At 43.7% G+C, this 19,794-nt stretch overlaps 1 protein-coding gene across 4 annotated transcripts in view; it reads right to left on the bottom strand.

The window, feature by feature from the left end:
* gramd1a (GRAM domain containing 1A) overlaps positions 1-17,368 on the bottom strand; it is a 32,796-nt gene extending 15,428 nt beyond the window's left edge. Inside the window, exons 1-2 of one of the 4 annotated variants that reach the window (XM_066643475.1) lie at positions 17,311-17,368; positions 16,924-16,973 (exon numbers count right to left, since the gene is read on the bottom strand). Coding sequence is in view for 3 of the 4 variants with exons in the window: in XM_066643447.1 (XP_066499544.1) it covers positions 9,509-9,924 (416 nt within the window). In the remaining variant the exon portion in view is untranslated. Of the gene's footprint in view, positions 1-869; positions 1,194-9,508; positions 10,260-15,515; positions 15,965-16,923; positions 16,974-17,310 lie in introns of those variants that run through there. The other 3 variants (XM_066643457.1, XM_066643447.1, XM_066643467.1) reach the window with 3 other exon arrangements.
* Positions 17,369-19,794: the final 2,426 nt, after the last annotated feature.

Consider the following 19,794-nt stretch of genomic DNA (forward strand, 5'->3'; position numbering starts at 1 on the left):
TTCACCACATTTATCGTTACCAATAATACGTTTAGTGTATTTTGTACCGTTATATGATATTACCACCATATCGCCACACCCATAACCTGAACCACAATATTAACCAGAAACGTTGATAAAATGTGTTGGAAACCCAGATTAAATAAACGAGGAAGAGAAATCAGTGTCATTCGAAGCCACAGCCTCGAAAATAAGCTACAAATGTATTGGCAAATCCGTGATATAAATCCATCTGTAAAAACACTGATCCTGTTACAGACCAACAATCAGCTGCTTCACCGCCACTCTCCTCAACTCTATTAGCTCGGAGATATAAGTCCCTGCAGTAACGCAATACAAGCAAAACCCGACTAAACCTGAGGTATTAATGATAGAGAAGAACGTGTTCTCGTAGTGGAAAAAGAGAAAAAACGACCAACAGAAAACCTGTATGTTTTATGAGCTAAAACCAACGCACCGCTAAACCGTTGAGTGTGTGTTCAATGTCAGCGAAATGAATGAGTGTTGGTTACAAACGACAACAGACACGGAGCGGCTAAAAATACTGAACAAAAACACAAACCCGCTGTTAATATTAACTCAGAAATGGGTTTAAACGACGTTGAACACAGACTATTTGTGTGTTCGTACAGTCAGCTGCCGTTTGAGCGGTTTAAAGTGTGTAAAATTGAGTAAGAGCCGCGTACAAAATGCTAACGGCTTCACCGCAAAGTCAACGGGTGTTGCAGCGTTCAACAAAAGCGAACCGCTTGCAACGTCCTCATCTGTTTAACGCTGTTTTAAAGGGTGCTAACTGCAAGCGGTTTGATCCCGAAATGTTCTTACAACGGTCCAAAACGATCTAAAATGGCACAAAGCAGGCTACTCACTCGAACATCTCATTGGATGGTGCTGCGTTTATTCTTGTAATCCGCAGTGCACTGCAGTTTGGACAACTCCATTCCAAAAACACCGGGGTCTAGCCTTATTTTAGCCGCTTTACAGCGGTAACATTGCCATTTTCCCACCGTGCATGCTCCAGCGGGCGAGGATAGAGGGATAGAAAAGGAGGGGTAGGGGAAAGGGAGGAGGAGAAAAGAGGATCTTAGTCAGCAGCAGGAGGAGGAGGAGGAGGAGGATGGGCCTGCTCTTCTGCTGCATGGGCCAAGCCAGAAGAAGGGATTAAAGCATGCATTTTTGTGGCCTGCATTGGTCAATAACACAGGGACAGGCTTTAGACTCATCCTACAATCCACTATCGCACTTAAAATACTTTTCATTTAATGTTCATCATCATATGCATAGATCTGAATGAAACAAAGTTTCGTGAACAGTGTCCATGTCGCTTTTCTAATTTGTAGATGGTTTCTACTGGGCGTCCTCTAGTCCTTCATCAGTGGACACAGGATGCTGCCCACAAGATGTTGGTAGCTGAATGTTTTTAATTTGGTGGACTATTCTCAGTCCAGCAGTGACACCGAGGGATTTAAAAACTCAATTAACGTATCCGGTGTCGTCTCAACCACAACAACGGCGGCGGTAACGTTAAGCGGTGTTTACTCATGGTGTATCGGCGTGTTGTTGTTGTTTGGGACTGAACACAGCTCCGTCATCAGTTCAGACAGATCAGTAGAGTTTGTTCCTTCCTTGTTGCAGCGTCCAGCTCTCGCTGGATTCTTTTGTCGGCCACCGATCCAAGGAGCGTTCGAACCTCTTCAAAAGACCACGGCGTCATTTTACGAGCTGCCGTCGTGAGTCGGATAAAAACAAACGTGATCTCTGCTGCAGCTGGAGATTTTACAGATGGAGAGTTGGTGCTGGTCGTCTGCGTTGCGTGGCGTAGAGTGACGACTCTCTCTGGACAATCAGCGCTCTGCAAGGTTTACACGCCACGGTTTAGTCCCTACTCGACTCGCTCTGAACCACGAGAGAACAGAACTAAACAAGAACCCGCTTCCAGAACCAGGACCTGATTCACCTGGTGGAGAAGCACCATGACGCATCACCACTATATTAACGACTCTACAGCGTCTAAAATGATCCCCCTGCCCTGTGGTGGGCCCCTTTGGGGCTCTGACTATTGAAGAACAAAGTATGAGAGCAGAAGAAGGACAATAGTCTGTGATTGTAGAACTATACAATGACCTCTATGGTCAGTGAAGCTGAGAGAATGGACAATGAGTGTAGAAACAATATGGTGGCTGACTGGTGCACGGCTGAATTATATGAGATTAATATATATGGCTCTAGTAGGAGATACTCCCTGTGACAGAGGGACACAGGACGGCGAGTGTACTTGCCTTTAATGCTGAACCGGACAGAACCAAACCGGGTCAAACTGAACTGGGCCAAGTCCAGCTCTCACTCTCTCCATGTGTATGTGATTCACAGACTGCAGAGCAGGATTTAATCCAGCACGGACAGTTGTGTGTCCATAATCTGCTTTCCCGGGAGCTCTGTAGTAATCTGGGTTCAAAGGGCAGCACCAGGGAAGAGGGGGAGGGCTAACTCTACGGGGCTGCAGACCCAAGGCCAAAGAGCAAAGGGTTAACAAAGCATTTATAAGGGGGGAAAATACCCTCTATATCCCTCTTTTACTGATATTACAAATACACTGGGTTGCTGTGAGGATTTGATGACCATGAGCCATGCGTTCGTGAGTCCCCAACTCTTCACAAAGGTGTCGGATTGAGCTCCATCACTTCAGCGATCACAGCTGCTGGGGGCTTTATACCCCGCTAGCCAACAGTTGGCATTGGGCCTGGTGACCTTAAGCTCATGGGCAGCAGATGAGAAGATGGAGGGAGGGAAAAAGGGAGAGAAGGATAGACATGGAGAGGGAGAATTTGATATAAACCACTAGATACAAGTTGCAGCACATTTCCATAAGCACTTCATGGATAATACCAAAGCCCTGATCTCTCTCTCTCTCGTCTAGCACTCCTTACACTCTCCTTTCTATCTCCCTATCACTCATTATTCTCATTTTCTATCTCTCATTATCATTTCTCCACCTCTCCTTTCTTTTTTTGTCATCTCTCACAATCCATTTCCCCCTCTATCAACCTCTTCTTTCTCTCTCAATCCCTCCTTATTCTCTACCTCTCCTCCCTCTCTCTTCTTCTCTTATATCTCTCCCTTCCCCTCTCTCTATGTTCTATCTTTCCTTCTGTCTGATTTCTCTCACTAACTGTTCTCCCTCAATCTACCTCTCCTTTCAACCTCTTCTCTCTTTTCCTGGTCTCTGCGCACTCTTCTCTCTCTACCTCTCTAACCTTCATACTCCTCCCTCTCTCCTCCGCTCCTTGCTCTGTCTATCCTTGTCTCTTTCCCCCTCGTTTTTTTGTCAGTTTTTTCTCTGTTCTCTCTCCTTATCTCCCTCATCTCGTTTTTGCTTTCTTCCTCTTACTTCTCTCTCTCTCTCTCTCTCTCTCTCTTTCTCTCTCTCTCTCTCTCTCTTCGTGCTCGGACATGTCGACATACTTCTTTTCCACTGAACGCTGTGCGTGCCTTTCTTTCTTAAACCTTTTTTAGCCGACTCAGAGCTTCTCGTTGTTAAAGTTAATCTAGCGCTGCGTTAAAGGGCCAGTACCCTGCATTTCTCTTGGGTTTTCTCCCAGAGATCATCGTGTGGTGTTTAATTTGTAACTACAACAATAATTCAAATGGCCATATTCAGACCTCTCTGTATCAGGTTAAAATGGGCCTTGAGGGACAAAGACATATGTAAATGAGCTCCGTCCTGATTGGCTGGGGCAGGCCGTGTTTAATAGAGGTGGGTTACAGAACAGAACTCTGATACAGCCAGGCATTCTGTGTTACATGTTCTCTGCCCCTGGTGTGTGTGTGTGTGTGTGTGTGTGTGTGTGTGTGTTTTCAGAGAAAAAACATCCCTAAGAGATCAATTAAGGTGATTCTTCTTCTTCTATATGACACAGACTCTTTAAATAAAATGTGAGGGTGGTTGGTGTTAAGCTAAAAGCTAACGCTGATGGGTTTGTGTGAGTGCAGTGTGTGTCGGACGCTCTTATCGACCACAAACCCTCTAAAGGAAGCTGTAATTGATCTGGAGATAAACACAACACACTAAACAACCCCCACAAAAACACAGGTCTGTACACTCAGCATCTCCCAGCCACACACACACACACACAGGTCTGTACTCAGCAGCTCACAGTTTCTCTCACTTGACGGACTGACGATATTTTTGGGAAAGGATGAGAAAAATAAAAGTAATAATAATTAAATTAATTAAATATACAGTAAATATCATTTCCTCAACGTAGGAATAACAGCCCTTTTCTGCTGTAATAATGAGCTAATTCAGCTAATAATCACTGTGTTTATGTGCTTCGTCAGGAGTTAGAAGTGTGTTGAGGCAGAAAGTGCTGAAATGTGTGTGTTTATGGCGGTGGTGTAAATGGAGTTTGACCACAGTCCAGTCTGACTGACCACGAGAAAAAAAACAAAAAAAAAAACAACAACACATATTTTGCTGTGTGCAGAGCAATGAGGAGGAAACACACACACACACACACACACACACACACACACACACACACAGCCTGTAGTTAATCTTTAATAAACACATAAACTGACACTGCTCTTCTGCTCCCTGTTATTATATTAACATTAACATAAACATAAACATCACTCCCTCGTCTTTTAAAGGCTTAGTTTACGATTGTAATCAAAAAACACTTTTATAAAAGTTCAGAGGTTTCCTCACCATTTGCTGCTCTCCACTTGGTGTGTGTGTTTTTTACAAATCCCCCTGTGTCTGTAAATGAGTAAAAAACAAACTGGCTCAGCCCATTATGCTAGGCTTTCCCTATGTTAGTCTCTCTCTCTCTCTCTCTCTCTCTCTCTCCTCATGGCAGAGGCAGCTGGGGTTGTTTTAGACCACGGGTCGGCAACCTTCACCACTCAAAGAGCCGCTTGGACCCGTTTCACACAGTAAAGAAAACACTGGGAGCCACAAAACCCTGTTGAAATTTTAAATGAAATAACACTGAGCATAACAGGGTTTTTTGTCTTTGTGCTCTGTATAAACAAACTACACTGTGTTACATTTATGAAACCAACGAACGACTGCAGAGAAAATGAAATAACATTTCTGCATTCAACAAAACATTTTTAACTCCGAAAAAAAGACGTTGTGTTGACGGTTAAGTAAAATACTCAGTGTCTATTTGAGTCCTTGTAATGGGGAAAAAAACGCCGTAAAAAAGTGTATAAAAATTACAGACAAATTACAATTCAGCCACCTACAAACACACCATTCCACCTTAAAAGATGCTTAGCTTCGGAAAGTAAACAACCAGAGAGACATTCCCTTTAAACGTCTCATTTCAGTGAAGCACCGTGAGCTGTATTTCATATTTTACACACATCCTACATAGAGTTTATTATTTTATTAAGTACAGTTTATGGCCAAGAGCTGTGTATTGACTTCATCAAGCATCTGTTTATCAATAAAACCCATAAATAAACCTATAATTTTGAGTTGGAGAAAGTAAGGTTGGAGTTTAATAATTAAAAACATCTTTTGGAAACAAACCCTGACAAAATAGGAATATACAACAAAAACCCTGCAGTAAATATTTACTATTACAGTGTTAGGGGCACAGTATTACTGTAAAGAGACACTATACATTATAATTATTACAGTAATCTGTTATTATTCTATCAGTAGAATCACTGTATTAGTAAACTAACTATTCAGGCTCGTGTCTGACTGCCCCTGTTAGGTTTTTACAGTGATTTTAGGAGCAGAAAGACAACAGAGGGTTTTAGAGTAAGTCTCAGAGATTACAGCAGCTGCTGCTCTCAACCAGCGCCACGACAACAACACGTTCGGAATTCACAGCAGAAAAATCACTTTAAAAAGACAATGCTCAGAAACAGCAGCAGAATGAGTCCAAAAATCTGTTAAATATCAGAAAGCCTTCAACAATTAAAGAAAATATTGCTTTTAAATATCAGCAAAGGTTCATGAATTCATAAAAAAATGTATGAAATGCTCAAACACAAGAGCAGAAATTGCTAGAAATATGTTAAATAACTAAAAAACACCCAGCAGAAAATGTTGAATTCAATTTCAGCAGTTTACTTTACATTTATATGTGGATTGTGCCTTTGTTTAATAAGGCACTTAATGTCTCATTACTTTCATTCACTATCATTATCTGTAAGAGCTTATCCACTTCCACTGGGTCCAGAGCCTACCTGGAATCATTGGGCGCAAGGTGTGAATAAAACCTGGAGGGGGCGCCAGTCCTTCACAGGGCAACACACACTCACCTCTACGGACACTTTGAGTCGCCAATCCACCTACCAACGTGTGTTTTTGGACTGTGGGAGGAAACCGGAGCACCCGGAGGAAACCCACACAGACACAGAGAGAACACCACACTCCTCACAGACAGTCACCCGGAGGAAACCCACACAGACACAGAGAGAACACACCACACTCCTCACAGACAGTCACCCGGAGGAAACCCACGCAGACACAGAGAGAACTCTCACCACACTCCTCACAGACAGTCACCCAGAGGAAACCCACGCAGACACAGAGAGAACACACCACACTCCTCACAGAAAGTCACCCGGAGAAAACCCACACCGACACAGGGAGAACACACCACACTCCTCACAGACAGTCACCCGGAGGAAACCCACGCAGACACAGGGAGAACACACCACACTCCTCACAGACAGTCACCCGGAGGAAACCCACGCAGACACAGGGAGAACACACCCCACTCCTCACAGACAGTCACCCGGAGGAAACCCACACAGACACAGGGAGAACACACCCCACTCCTCACAGACAGTCACCCGGAGGAAACCCACACAGACACAGAGAGAACACACCACACTCCTCACAGACAGTCACCCGGAGGAAACCCACGCAGACACAGGAAGAACACACCACACTCCTCACAGACAGTCACCCGGAGGAAACCCACGCAGACACAGAGAGAACTCTCACCACACTCCTCACAGACAGTCACCCAGAGGAAACCCACGCAGACATAGAGAGAACACACCACACTCCTCACAGACAGTCACCCGGAGAAAACCCACACCGACACAGGGAGAACACACCACACTCCTCACAGACAGTCACCCGGAGGAAACACACGCAGACACAGGGAGAACACACCACACTCCTCACAGACAGTCACCCGGAGGAAACCCACGCAGACACAGGGAGAATACACCACACTCCTCACAGTCAGTCACCCGGAGGAAACCCACGCAGACACAGGGAGAACACACCACACTCCTCACAGACAGTCACCCGGAGGAAACCCACGCAGACACAGGGAGAACACACCACACTCCTCACAGACAGTCACCCGGAGGAAACCCACGCAGACACAGGGAGAACACACCACACTCTTCACAGACAGTCACCCGGAGGAAACCCATGCAGACACAGGGAGAACACACCACACTCCTCACAGACAGTCACCCGGATGAAACCCACGCAGACACAGGGAGAACACACCACACTCCTCACAGACAGTCACCCAGAGGAAACCCACGCAGGCACAGGGAGAACACACCACACTCCTCACAGACAGTCACCTGGAGGAAACCCACGCAGACACAGGGAGAACACACCACACTCCTCACAGACAGTCACCCGGAGGAAACCCACGCAGACACAGGGAGAACACACCACACTCCTCACAGACAGTCACCCGGATGAAACCCACGCAGACACAGAGAGAACTCACCACACTCCTCACAGACAGTCACCCGGAGGAAACCCACGCAGACACAGGGAGAACACACCACACTCCTCACAGACAGTCACCCGGAGGAAACCCACGCAGACACAGGGAGAACACACCACACTCTTCACAGACAGTCACCTGGAGTGGGAATCGAACCCACAACCTCCAGGTCCCTGGAGCTGTGTGACTGCGACACTACCTGTATTTACCTGTTTATTTCTTTACATGTATTTTATAATTTAATGTTATATTGCTTTTATAATTTTAATTTTATTACTGTTTTGCATTTACTCCTTTAATATCCCTACACTGATTCTGTAAAGCTCTTTAAATCTCCACTGTGTACAAAAAGTGCTGTGTAAAGAAACCTGTCAAACCCTGGTCTAGATTTTAAAGCTTTAAAATTGCTCAGATTTCTACATTTAACTTCTAACATTTCAGAGCCAGTGTGAAACACAGTTTCAATGATTTGAGCCCTTTAAGATATGAGAAAATCATCAATATTAACCACTAACACGGCCATCTGCATTTTCTTTCGTGTGTAACTATATAATAATGAATATTCATGTCTTTATGGTGTAATGTAAACACAGGGCCAGGTTCAGACAACGATGACGAAGGTGAAGAACACCGAGTGTGAAGCTGTCTCTCTTCAGCTGCTCGCTGCAGCATCCACATACTACCTCCTGATTGGCTGACGGTGACATCATACACAGACAAAAGAGAGCTACTGTTGGTCAGTGGTGATGTCATGCAGACCACAGCTGAGAGCAGGCCACACCCCTGCTGTCTGTACACGCACACACTTCACACACACACACACTCTCTCTCTCTGTACTAGAGTAATATTATACTACAGTGTTTATATGCTGTAACACAGTACTACAGCTCCTCCACTGAGACACCACCAACACTCCAGTAATAACACACTACAGGCCTACAACGCTGCTGCATTAACCCACAATTCAGCCGCACTGCACTGCACTACAGTGTCATATTGTTATGCTTTACAAATTTAAACCAGAGTGTACACACTTCAGTTACATTCATTCATCCATTCATTGTCTGTAACCCTTATCCAGTTCAGGGTCATGGTGAGTCCGGAGCCTCCCTGGAATCACTGGGTGCAAGGCGGGAACACAGCCTGGAGGGGGCGCCAGTCCTTCACAGGGTGACACACACTCTCACATTCACTCACACACTCACACCTATGGACACTTTAGAGTTTTGAGTTGATAAAATACTGAAATCATTGTTGAAATCTGTACTGGAGGGTTTTAATTCAGCTGTAAATTAAACACCGTAACGTGCACAAACTAAAACCTCAAAAAATCCGTCCAGCATTTGATGTGTTCCTCTCCTGTCAGAGAAAACAAAAGGGTCTGGTTTCATTTAGAGTCGGTTTCCTCTATTCTCTCAGGAACAGGAAACCCAACACTTCACCAAAACCCCACACAAACCCATGACCAGACCCTGCTGGGATTCCCCGACACTACCTGCTGGTCCCACCCAGGTCCGCCTCCAGGAACGAACACCTTAAAGATCTCACAGCTCATTCCCCCATCGCTCCTTATCCCAGGACTTTTTTTTGTTACTGTGCCTTTAAGACTCATATTTGTAAATGAGCTCTGTTCTGATGTGGGGCGGAGCTAAAACAAGGGAAGGACATCAAACAGCTGTATCAATTTGTGGAGGAGCATCAACCAAGCATATGTATACTTTCAAACAGGGGGCGGAGAATAATACTCAGGTTCTTATTGTTTATTTGTTTGTTTGTTTACCTGCAGCTGCTGTCCCAGTCCATGTCTTTGCTGAGGAGGCTGCGGAGGGACCAGCGGGAGCGGGAGGGGGGCAGGAGGAGCGGGGAGGACCTGCCCCCACTCCCCACATCGGAACCCCCTGCCCCCTCCTCCCTGTCTTTTCTCTTCAGGATTCTGGGCGATAGGCTCCGCCTCCTGCTCCTTTTCCCTTTGGCACCATTCCACCCGCATTCGACCCGGTTGTGATCCACGGCCCTGGGTTCTAGTGACTTCCCCAGAGGGTTCTCCGGAGGGTTGGTGCTATGTTTCTCTCTTCCTCGGGTCCTGAAGATCCTTTGAGAGCGATGAGGCCGAGGACTGGGCGACGGAGATCGCGACTCGGCGTCGGACGATGGCGGGAAGACGGTCAGTGTCGGAATTAAAACGGGTTTAGCCATAGTACTAGTGTTAGCATCCGCAGGTATTCAGCTTAACCCTTTAAACTCCTTTCCCTCCAGCTCTGTTACGGGCCTTAAGACGTATTCTCAGGACACAGCGTTGTTACGTCTGGTATTACTCACTAAGGTAAATCCTGATGTGTTTTTAAACACAACTGGAGACTTTTCCGACTTATTCATTGGTGGCTTTGACAGAATTTATTCCCATTGGTCGAATCAAGAATGCCATTCTATTGGTTCAGCACCTACTACTAGAAAGGCTCATGTTGCTATAACAACTAACAAACAATACATTACTCAGCAGCTAACAGTTAAGCAGTAGCTACTACGAATTACTATTCTGTACCGTTTATGAATAATTTATCTGAAATTATCAATTATTTAAGATGTGGCATTCATTATTCATAAACTATTATAAATTATTTATTATTAGACAATATTTATTGTTCTTTAGCTACTGTACATTATAATGTATTAATTAATCATTAAAGATTAGGAATTGTTGAGCATGTAGCATTAATTATTCAGTAGCTACTACAAATTATTCTGCATAAATAACTACTAAGTTATTCCGTAATTATTTGAGACTTAATTATTCAGTAGCTATTATTAATTATTCAACATCTAGAATTTATTAGAGACTTAATATACAGTGCTACAAATATTTAGTGGCTAATTAGTGGCTAATACAAATTATTCAACGCTACGTTATAAATTATATTAAGAGACTTAATTATGTAAACGCTAGTGTTATGAATAATTTATCTGAGACTATGAGTATTCAGGAGCCATTGTGAATTATTCCGTACACAAACATAATCTATACTCTTTTCTATAATGTATCTAATGTGCAACTTCTGTAGCATTTAAAATGAGGAACTGAAGCATGGACCATGAGAGTTTAGAGGGTTAATCTGTCAATAAATGCCTTCCCTCTGATCTAAAGGACAGCAGTGTATTTTTGCGTGGGTCTTCAGAACCGGACTCACTGACCTGACCTCCGTTCTGTTCCAGAAATCTCTCGTGACGTCCTCAGGGGTCTTCTAAAAACCAGCTCCTCGTTCAGATGTGCTCAGAGCGCCACTGAAAGTTTCAAAACACAACTGACAGTGTTTCAAAAACTTCCTCACTGTGTCAGGAAGCAAGGGGCGTGTCCTCAAGCCAAGAGTAAAGACACTGCACTTTCTCTCAGCACTTTATCAACTTTATAATGAAGACAGAAATCAGTGGAACAGAGAAAGGAAAGGAACAGAAGCGAGCCACAGTTCCCCCGAAACGTCTGGAAACCACGCTGTGTGATGACGGTGGGTTTGTGGTGACCCAGTTTCCAGCCTGTCCCTTTGCACTCGTTTTTTTTTTTTGTGCGGTTCTTCAGCCTCATCACTCACTGTGTCATCTGTCTTTCCCTTCACACCGTTATCTACAAATTTCTGAGAAGAGGAGACATCATTAACACTCAACTCCACGTTCTTAAAAGCTATGACGTGGCCAGACACTGCACACAATCGATTTAAAACCCTGTGGAGTGGTTTAGTAATTCGCTAAAATGACTTCTTATTATCTGTGTGCATCGCTCTGTTTACGACGTGAATCCTGATTTATGTTGGAATTTATAAAATGGGTGGAGATCAGAAAACACAAAGCTGACTCAGTGAAACACCTCGTTCTGAACCAGACCCTTCAGGACATCCCTCAGGTCTGTGGAACAGTGGAACTGTGTTCTCTGTAGTGAAGGAGCTCGATCTAACACCTCTGGGATGAGTTGGAGGGGTTGTTTTGATCTAGAACTTATCCCCAACACCAGAACCTGACCTCACTAACACTGGCTCGAATGTGTCCACAGATTTATTCATATAATTTACACAATTCTTGCCGTAGGGACGTTTATAGTCAAGATGTTCGCCCCAAACTGGAGGACATTTTACATATCCTAATTTCCCAAGAATTCTATATAAACACACTATTATTAAGTCTGAAGAGTGCTCCAGTGAGGTGTAATAACACTGTAATAACAGAGGCTGAGCTCAGAGGCCTTTAAACACCGGTTCTCACTCAGACAGATAAATTACAGCTGTAATCATCAGCCAGGAATAGAACCTGAAACACTGACCCCTGGCCACAGTGAGCCACAGCTTCAGGGCACAGAGTGAGAAATGTAAATAATATTAGCACACAAATCAAATGATCATTTCTGTAAGTAAAGGTTTTGAAAGGGTAAGTACTGTCATGAAGAGCTGGTTCGGACGGGACGGTCACTGAGGAAAACCACGGCTCTAGCGTTTATTTTCATTTACTTATTTATTTTAAATATTTAGGCTTATTTAATATTATTTAATATTTATTAATTAGCTGTGACAGCCCCCACAGTATTAAGACGTATTGATGCTGTTTGCTGCTACCGTAACACCTTCATCAGAAAAAAATAACGTACTGTGGATGAAATAATAATAATAGTTCGTAATTGTTCTGAAATGTTAAATAAGTACTGTATTAATGTATGAGAAACTATACAAATAGCTGTGGTGTTTAAGGGTTAATTGTTGTTTCACACACACACACACACACACACACACATACACACACACCTGTGGACAAGACATCCGGAGGAAACCCACGCAGACACAGGGAGAACACACCACACTCCTCACAGACAGTCACCCGGAGGAAACCCTCACAGACACAGGGAGAACACACCACACTCCTCACAGACAAGTCACCCAGAGGAAACCCACACCGACACCGGGAGAACACACCACACTCCTCACAGACAAGTCACCCGGAGGAAACCCACACCGACACCGGGAGAACACACCACACTCCTCACAGACAGTCACCCGGAGGAAACCCACGCAGACACAGGGAGAACACACCACACTCCTCACAGACAAGTCACCCAGAGGAAACCCACACCGACACCGGGAGAACACACCACACTCCTCACAGACAAGTCACCCGGAGGAAACCCACACCGACACCGGGAGAACACACCACACTCCTCACAGACAGTCACCCGGAGGAAACCCACACCGACACCGGGAGAACACACCACACTCCTCACAGACAGTGACCCCAGGAGAGGATCCCACCCAGGACCCCGTACCCTGCAGCTGTGTAGCAGCAACACCACTGTGCCTCCCTGTATAAAATCTAAGCTGCAAAAACATGCCATTCTCTGACATCACAGCCACAAAATCGGTTTAGCTCCGCCCATTCCCATTGATAACGTTGTGTTGTTTGGTGTGGTGCATGATGTAGGAAAACTGTTAAAGCCATTAAACGTTGTGCCGTGTCCTGCTGTCAGGAAACAACTTAGAGGTTTATTCCAGGACCTCAGAGCTTCAAAGATGGCTCCACATTTCAGCCAGGACTGCTTTCTGAACGAGACTCAATCAATACCAAACTCATTTACATATATTCATCTGTCTTAAAGGCACAGTACCCCGTTTATTCATGAGGGATAGTAAGGTTGGATAATGGTCATGTGAGATTTAAAAATATATAGTACAACTTTAAAATATGAGTTTTTAAAGGAATAAAAATCAGTCATTTTTTACAATTTTATCTAGTGGTCTGTTGTATGAGAGCTTCGGTGCTAAACCTAGTTTAAACATGGCTGCACACAATGTGGGGGGGACCCATTGTATGGAACATAAACTGGCTCCAAGCCAAGTAATGTGAAATTATTCATTCATTCATTATCTGTAACCCTTATCCAATTCAGGGTCGCAGTGGGTCCAGAGCCTACCTGGAATCATTGGGCGCAAGGCGGGAATACACCCTGGAGGGGGCGCCAGTCCTTCACAGGGCAACACAGACACTCACACATTCACTCACACCTACGGACACTTTTGAGTCGCCAATCCACCTACCAACGTGTGTTGGACTGTGGGAGGAAACCGGAGCACCCGGAGGAAACCCACGCAGACACAGGGAGAACACACCAACTCCTCACAGACAGTCACCTGGAGCGGGAATCGAACCCACAACCTCCAGGTCCCTGGAGCTGTGTGACTGCGACACCTACCTGCTGCACCACCGTGCCGCCCCAATGTGAAATTAACGTTATACAAACTAATGTAAAAAAGTATATACACATATCACATTTGCAAAATGTGTTTTTATTTGTGTGTTAAAAAACCAACTGACTGCACCTTTAAATTCTTCTAAAAAAGCTGGAGATCTTTTAGAACAAACATCCAGCCACTCGTTTCACTTTCACGCTTTAACGATTCACTGGATTTCCACGAAAGTCTGGACCATTGCTGTTGGACAAGGTCGTGTTTGCTCCTGTGTTTGATGAGCCTCAATCTCAGCTTCACTTCTGTTTGCTCTGAGTAACGCAGTCTCTGCCCTGACAAACCTTACTGCCCCATAAATTACACCAGGGGTAATAAACCACCCCAGTCAATACCTGCAAACACTAACGCGGCCAAAAAAGCAGCTCACTGACAGAACGGAGCAAGGACTTTCAATGCGTTTGAATATGAAAGGAATACGGTGGAGAAAATACACAAATCATTCACTCAGAGCGAAAAGAGAAACGTGAACTGAGAAATTAATCATTAAAGTCATCAAGGAGATAAAACACGGCAGGTAGAGCCTTGTGAGGTTATCGTTACTACTGATATAGGCCCGTATCTATGATGCTATCTATTATTACGCTAATACGCAGTGGTACTACCATGCTAACAACTCACAGGTTCACTGCACTGATTCATACGCTATCAACCGAACGAAATATCTATTAAGTTATTTAATTAATTTACACTCTAACACCTTAAAAAGTGTCTAAGTTGTAGCTCTATACTTTCACCTTTGTTCAGTATTTCATTCATTCATTCATTGTCTGTAACCCTTATCCAGTTCAGGGTCGCGGTGGGTCCAGAGCCTACCTGGAATCATTGGGCGCAAGGCGGGAATACACCCTGTAGGGGGCGCCAGTCCTTCACAGGGCAACACACACACATTCACTCACACCTACGGACAATTTTAAGTCGCCAATCCACCTACCAAGGTGTGTTTTTTGGACTGTGGGAGGAAACCGGAGCACCCGGAGGAAACCCACACAGACACAGAGAGAACACACCACACTCCTCACAGACAGTCACCCGGAGTAGGAATCGAACCCCTGGAGGCCCCTGGAGCTGTGTGACTGCGACACTACCTGCTGCGCCACCGTGCCAACCTTAATTCATTCATTAATCCGGGAAAGCCCTCCCCCGCAAGTTGATGTGATTGGCTCCTCAGTTTTGTGAGGTATAAAACCCTGTCTGTCTGAATCCATGTTTTTGAAACTGTGTTTGTAACACTGACGTTTCAACGCATGCTTTAACGACTCATTAGTTTTATTTAACATCACAAACATGAACTTTTTTCTTAAGCGTTATCTTATTTTAAAATGATTGTGTTGAGAAGCTAAGAAAATACGTCCAGAGAAAACGCTGTTATTTCAAGATTTTATGTCAATATTAAGTTGCAGAATAGGAATCAAGCAGAAATAACCCCTTTATTTAACTCTTACAACAAAACCCAAGCTATATTTTCAGCAGACACCAAAACCACAGAGAAATGCAATAGTCACCCAGTCCTACCTGCCGTTGGATGAGTTTCCCCCATTTTTGTTTTCTTCGGATCGTTTACTGACATTGATCTCCACTTTTTCACTGGAGCACATCAGCATCCTCCACCAGGACTCACCCTAACCCTTCTCTACAGCCCAGAGGACAGCTGTAAACTACTGCAATAAACTCAACTTAAACAACACTGGGCTGAAACCTGCTGAAAAACCACCGTTTACACCGAACAGAGAGGAATTAACGTAAACATCACAAAATACAAATACAGCTGCCTGGACATTAGCTCAGTTTATAGTGAACTATTCGCTCTCGCTCAACTCCTCCTGCCGCTAACTCTGTGCATTTATATTAATTACACTCATTCTTGCGTTAAAAACCAATAAATATGAGACTTAATCAACTATTCTATTGACCGTTCTTCAGTAAATTCCTCACAATTCGATGGTAGCGATAGCAAGTCTCCATTAAGTCTTGGGAAAGTTTAAAAACAAGGGGAGGGGCGACAGGAGAAGTACAAACTCTCTCAGAAAATACACCGACTAGGATTGTACATATTTTATAAACTCTCTCTACGTAAATACGTTAATTAAATTATTCCGCATATAACACAGCACACGAAGCAAATATTTCGTTTTTCAATCCAGAAACGCAACACCGTCACCCCCGCCCTTATCAACTTTATGGCACAGTCCACAACATGCACGCAAACAGAAAAAGTAACGGATGTTTTAGACTGACAGACGCCTCGACCAATAGAAAGAGAGAAAAGCGCCCCATGGGCGTATCCGAAGACGTTGATTGGACGGCTGCACCAGTATGTAACCGTGAAGGCTAGGTATGGAACAAAACATTACTCATATTACACACTTTAAACAGAGTGCGGACCAGCTTTATTAAATAAACAGCCTAATAAAATAAAATAAAATAAAATAAACAGTGTTCTGACTTCTTAAAAGATAATTAGTTTAACTCCACCAGACACTTTTTAATTCACTTTAGTTAATAATGTTTAGTTAATTTCTGACCAAGATCGTTAAATAATACTGGCAAAATGTATTTATCTGTTTGGTACATATTTTAAACAACGTATTTATATTTTATATATTTATTTTTGTTTTAAATCGCTTATGTTCATAATGATTTGAATTAATACCATGGGGTTTTGTCTGGGTTGTTTATTATTATTATTATTATTATTATTATTATTATTATTATCATTATTTATTTATTTATATATATTTTTTTCAAAGTGCTCTTTGGTTTGTGAAATATGAATGAACATATTTAATTATTATTATTATTATTATTATTATTATTATTATTATTATTATTATTATTTAATCTACGAAATAAATTGTGTTTAAGTGTAAAATTGAAATTAATATTAAACCTAAATAAAGATTTAAAAACAGCACATACTCACCATGTGTTGAGTTGTTCATCATGTTTCTGACCAAGGATAGGGTCACCTTGCTTTTATATGAAAATAAATAAATAAATAAATAAATAAATAAAAGATTACAAAGTATTAAAATGAAAAAAAAAATTAAAGTAAATATTTATAAACGTTAAAATTGACAACAAGCTGAAAGTGGCTGCTTATTCGCAAATTCTCATTGGTACATCCTGTTCCACCTTAAATGGGGCGACAAAATGTAACAGCTGCACTATTTAAGGTGGAACGGAGAATTCCAACGAGAAGCCAATTTAAGCCTCGTTCTAAAACTACAAGCACAACTTGTACGTAACTTCAGCAGCCTTTTAACGTGGAATAGTTCCTGTAACTCAAGAGAACCGTTGCTAAACTCACCTGTTGTCTTACTGAAGGAGAGTCGAAAGGGGCTCGCGCGGGTCCTGATAAGGTTCTCAGCTGCTCTCGCGCCACTCTCCCACCCGTGAGCGCGCGCTGAGCGCGGGGCTAAATATATAAACACAGGCACGTGCGCGCAAAAAACAACACGCGCAAGTTCTGCGAAAAACGTGACGTCAGCGGTCAACACGTTCCGCGTGCGAGGGTTCCAATCGGAACACCTACCTAGAGCGCACATGTTCTAGGTAGAACACTTTGGTAGAGGGTTCTCCAGTCCTGGTGCATGCTTGGGTTCTATAGTGGAACATTTAACTACTTCATACTTGAGTTCTGTATAGAACATTCATGTAAACTTCACTTCTGACATTTCCGAGGTTCTAAATATCTAGAACACTAAGCTAATGTTCTAGGTTCTAAGCTAAGTTCTAGCTGGATGTCTAGAAGAATACACTAAACAAGCGTTCCATTTGGAACTGAAGATTGTACTAGATAAAGTGTTCTATACTTAGAATGGAAGATGGCACTAGATAGGTGTTCTGATTTTGAAAAGAAACTGGCTCTAGATAAGTGTTCCAGTTAAAACAGAAGATGGCTCTAGATAAACGTTTGATGTAGAATGGAGGATGGCACTAGCGTTGTTATTCCAATGGAAGGTTGCACTAGATATCTGTTCTAGTTTGGAAAGAAAATGGCTCTAGATAAATGTTGGAAATTGTGGCACACCTTATTGGAATTCTCTGTTCCACCTTAAACAATGTAAACGCGGCTTGTTTTAAGGTGGAAAGGAGAATTTCAATAGGAAGCCAGTGTAAATGGACCCAGCTGAAGTTGACCCTGTGGTTCCGTGTTAGTGAGGTTCTTGTGTAAAGAACATTGTTATAACCTTGCTTCCTTTTTGATTGACCTTGTGCTGATAACAGAACAAACCGAACTGACCCTGAGCCTCAGCTCACTGAACAAACACACACACACACACACACACACACACACACACACACAAACACCATGGCCCTCAAGGGGCTTTTAACATCTACTTCATCAGCCATAACATTGAAATATTTCCACATCCACTGACCATCACAGGGCAACTTCACAGTTTTACACTTACACACTGTAGCCCATCTGTTGCTCTGCATACTTTGTTACCCCACTTCCCCCCTGTTCCTCAGCGCTCAGGACCCCCACAGAGCAGGTGTGATGTGGTGGTGGATCATTCTCAGCGCTGCAGTGACACTGACGTGGTGGTGGTGTGTTAGTGTGTGTTGTGCTGGTGTAGAGTGGATCAGACACAGCAGTGCTGCTGGAGTTTTTAAACCCCTCAGTGTCTGGACCGAGAACAGTCCACCGACCAAAAACGTCCAGCCGACAGCATCCTGTGTCACTGATGAAGGACAAGAGGACGAGCGACACACACTGTGCAGCGACAGATGAGCTACTGTCTCTGACTCTACATCTACAAGGTGGACCAACGAGGGAGGAGTGTCTCACAGAGTGGACAGAGAGTGGACACAGGGTTTAAAAACTCCAGCAGCACTGCTGTGTCAGGAGCAGCTGCACATGAGACTAGAGGGCACCGGGCTGAGGGGAGCAGTGGAACTGTGTTCTGTGGAGTGATGTAGCTCCATCCAGTACCTTTGGTATGATCCTCTCATCCACAGAAAGCATCCAAGCTCGAATAAAAAAAAGGTGCTCGTGTGTTTGTTTGTTTATTTGCATAGCTCTGTTTCCTAGTGTTTAAATAGCTGGATGTTTCCAGAGAACAAAGCCAGGACTGTTTTATGTTTTGAATAACCATGCTATTTTCTTTGCATCTCTGAAACACAAACAAAAGCATGTCCTGACGATAAACGACAGCGAGAGAGGCCACAACACCAACACTGACATAAACAGCAAGGACAAAAGGAAGAGAACGAAGGGCGTTTATCAGGAATGTGTTGCTCTTCAATGCAGCAACACTCCCTGGATTCTTCTAGAACATTGCTGTGAGGCTTTTGATAGCCCTCAGGAGCTAGTGCAGAGACCACAGCTGGGCTACAAAGCAGAGTGCTGGGGGCTTTTACACTCCTTTGGTGGACTCTTGGCATTGAGCATGGTGACCTGCTCGCGTGCTGCTGGTCAGGGCTGTTCTGAGCCCATTAATGTAGCTTCAGAAGCGGTGTCTACCCTTATACACTTATATACAGTAAGGTTTTCTACTAAATGTCTCCATCTAGTGGCTGCTTCTTGGGGCTACACCTGGCTTCGATTCTGCAAAATGTCAGTGATTGTTTTAATGGAGTATTAAGTATGTGACGCCCTGTGACGTGCTAGTATTTAACCCATATGTGGCAGTGAACACACACACACACACACACAGATGTTGAGGGAGGAGACAGCACTGTGTTCTCTGGAGCGATGAAGCACCCTCCAGTAACTTTGGGATGAGTTGAACTTCCAGAACTAACGGCTAATGCTCTCATGGCTGCCATCATATCCTGACAGCAA

This window comes from Hoplias malabaricus, chromosome 1, assembly GCF_029633855.1.
Source record: "Hoplias malabaricus isolate fHopMal1 chromosome 1, fHopMal1.hap1, whole genome shotgun sequence".
NCBI lineage: Eukaryota > Metazoa > Chordata > Actinopteri > Characiformes > Erythrinidae > Hoplias > Hoplias malabaricus.